At 32.5% G+C, this 1,423-nt stretch overlaps 1 protein-coding gene across 1 annotated transcript in view; it reads right to left on the bottom strand.

Moving 5' to 3' along the window:
- Window positions 1–598, bottom strand: part of HELRODRAFT_171341 (hypothetical protein) — a gene marked incomplete at both ends in the record, with an annotated part of 2,230 nt that extends 1,632 nt beyond the window's left edge. Inside the window, one exon of the mRNA XM_009018066.1 lies at window positions 337–598. Coding sequence (XP_009016314.1) covers window positions 337–598 — 262 coding nt within the window. The remainder of the gene's footprint in view (window positions 1–336) is intronic.
- Window positions 599–1,423: the final 825 nt, after the last annotated feature.

The raw sequence follows: 1,423 nt of genomic DNA, 5'->3' as shown, positions 1-1,423 counted from the left end.
TGATTAAAGTAAAAAATAAATTAAGATTGACAATATATAGGCGAAAATAACGGAATAAAATATATGAAAATATTTAAAAGTATAAATAAATATTAACATCGTTAAAAAAATATTAAAATAAAACAAAATTTAAAAAAGTTTATCACAAATAAGTAAAAAGATAAAAAATTGAACAGTTTCCAATTTTAATCGAAAAACTTTAGACGTGCGATATGTAGACAGATTAGATGTAGACGTACCGAGTCACGTCTCAGAAACCAAAATTGCGCAACATGTCTACAAGTGTGTACTAGGCTCTATCCATTAACAAAATAAATTTATTTGGTGCTGACCTACCTGTGCAGGCTTCATCCAGGTGGTTGATGACGTCAGAGGAGCAGCCGAGGTGTCCATAATTTCTGGAGACGCACCTGCCGACAGCCAGCCGCCCGTACGTGGCCATCGTCATCAGGATCACCTGATCACCTGGACAGCTGGCGTTGAACGTCTCAAACTGACAGTACTCTTTCGCCTGGCTGACTGTGGTGGTGAGGATGATGATGATGATGATGACGGTGATGATGATGATGATGACGGTGATGATGATGATGGTGGCCATGATGGTGCTAGTGGTAATGATGATAGTGGTGATGATGGTGATGATAATTGATAGCCCAACATGACACGGCAGGAAATGAAATGACATTACTTAGCATAAATTATTTTAATGATGTTACCGCATAATGCTTTCTATTTAAGGATAATAATAATTTTATTGTTGGTAGGATGAAAAGTTCCATTAAATATTTTCTTTCCTCTGCAGTTTATTTCAAATTGAACGCCAGTCAGTTCGATGGAAGCAATTTTATGTTAATGTTCTTGATGCAGATGGCCTACTTTAAAAAATTAAAAACTTGAAGATGATTATTTTAATGTTGTTGTTGTTGTTGCAGCAGCTGATGTTCACTACCGTATTTCGGATTAAGTTTAGGTCATGTTCTAATTGAGCTACCTAATCATTTCCTCACGTGATCGTAATCTATCAAACCCCGCCAAAACATGACGTATATATGATGCAGCAATTTAGGTCATTAAATTTTAAGGCCAATACCGATGTCACAACATTTTTCGCAACGTTGAGGTGATCTTCCACAATCTAAACCAGGTGCTTAAGTGTTTTTTGTCAACGTAGTTAATTTTAAAAGCAAATTTGTTTATTAGTTTTTAAGTTTTTTATGACAATTAAAATAAAATATATACATAAAATTGATAATTTAGGAAGCGTAAAACAGAATTTAACAATATATATAAATTTTCTCAAACTTTGTAACTAACTCAAAATTAAAAAATTCTCACTCAGTCATATTTTGAGAAGCACTGATCTAAACAATAATAAATATAATATAAAATAATTAATAAAATAAATAAAAAAAAATTAAAAAAT

The sequence above is a fragment of the Helobdella robusta genome (assembly GCF_000326865.2).
Source record: "Helobdella robusta unplaced genomic scaffold HELROscaffold_20, whole genome shotgun sequence".
Taxonomy (NCBI): domain Eukaryota; kingdom Metazoa; phylum Annelida; class Clitellata; order Rhynchobdellida; family Glossiphoniidae; genus Helobdella; species Helobdella robusta.
The sequence above is the reverse complement of the archived record's forward strand: the minus strand, read 5'-3'. Positions and strand labels throughout refer to the sequence as shown.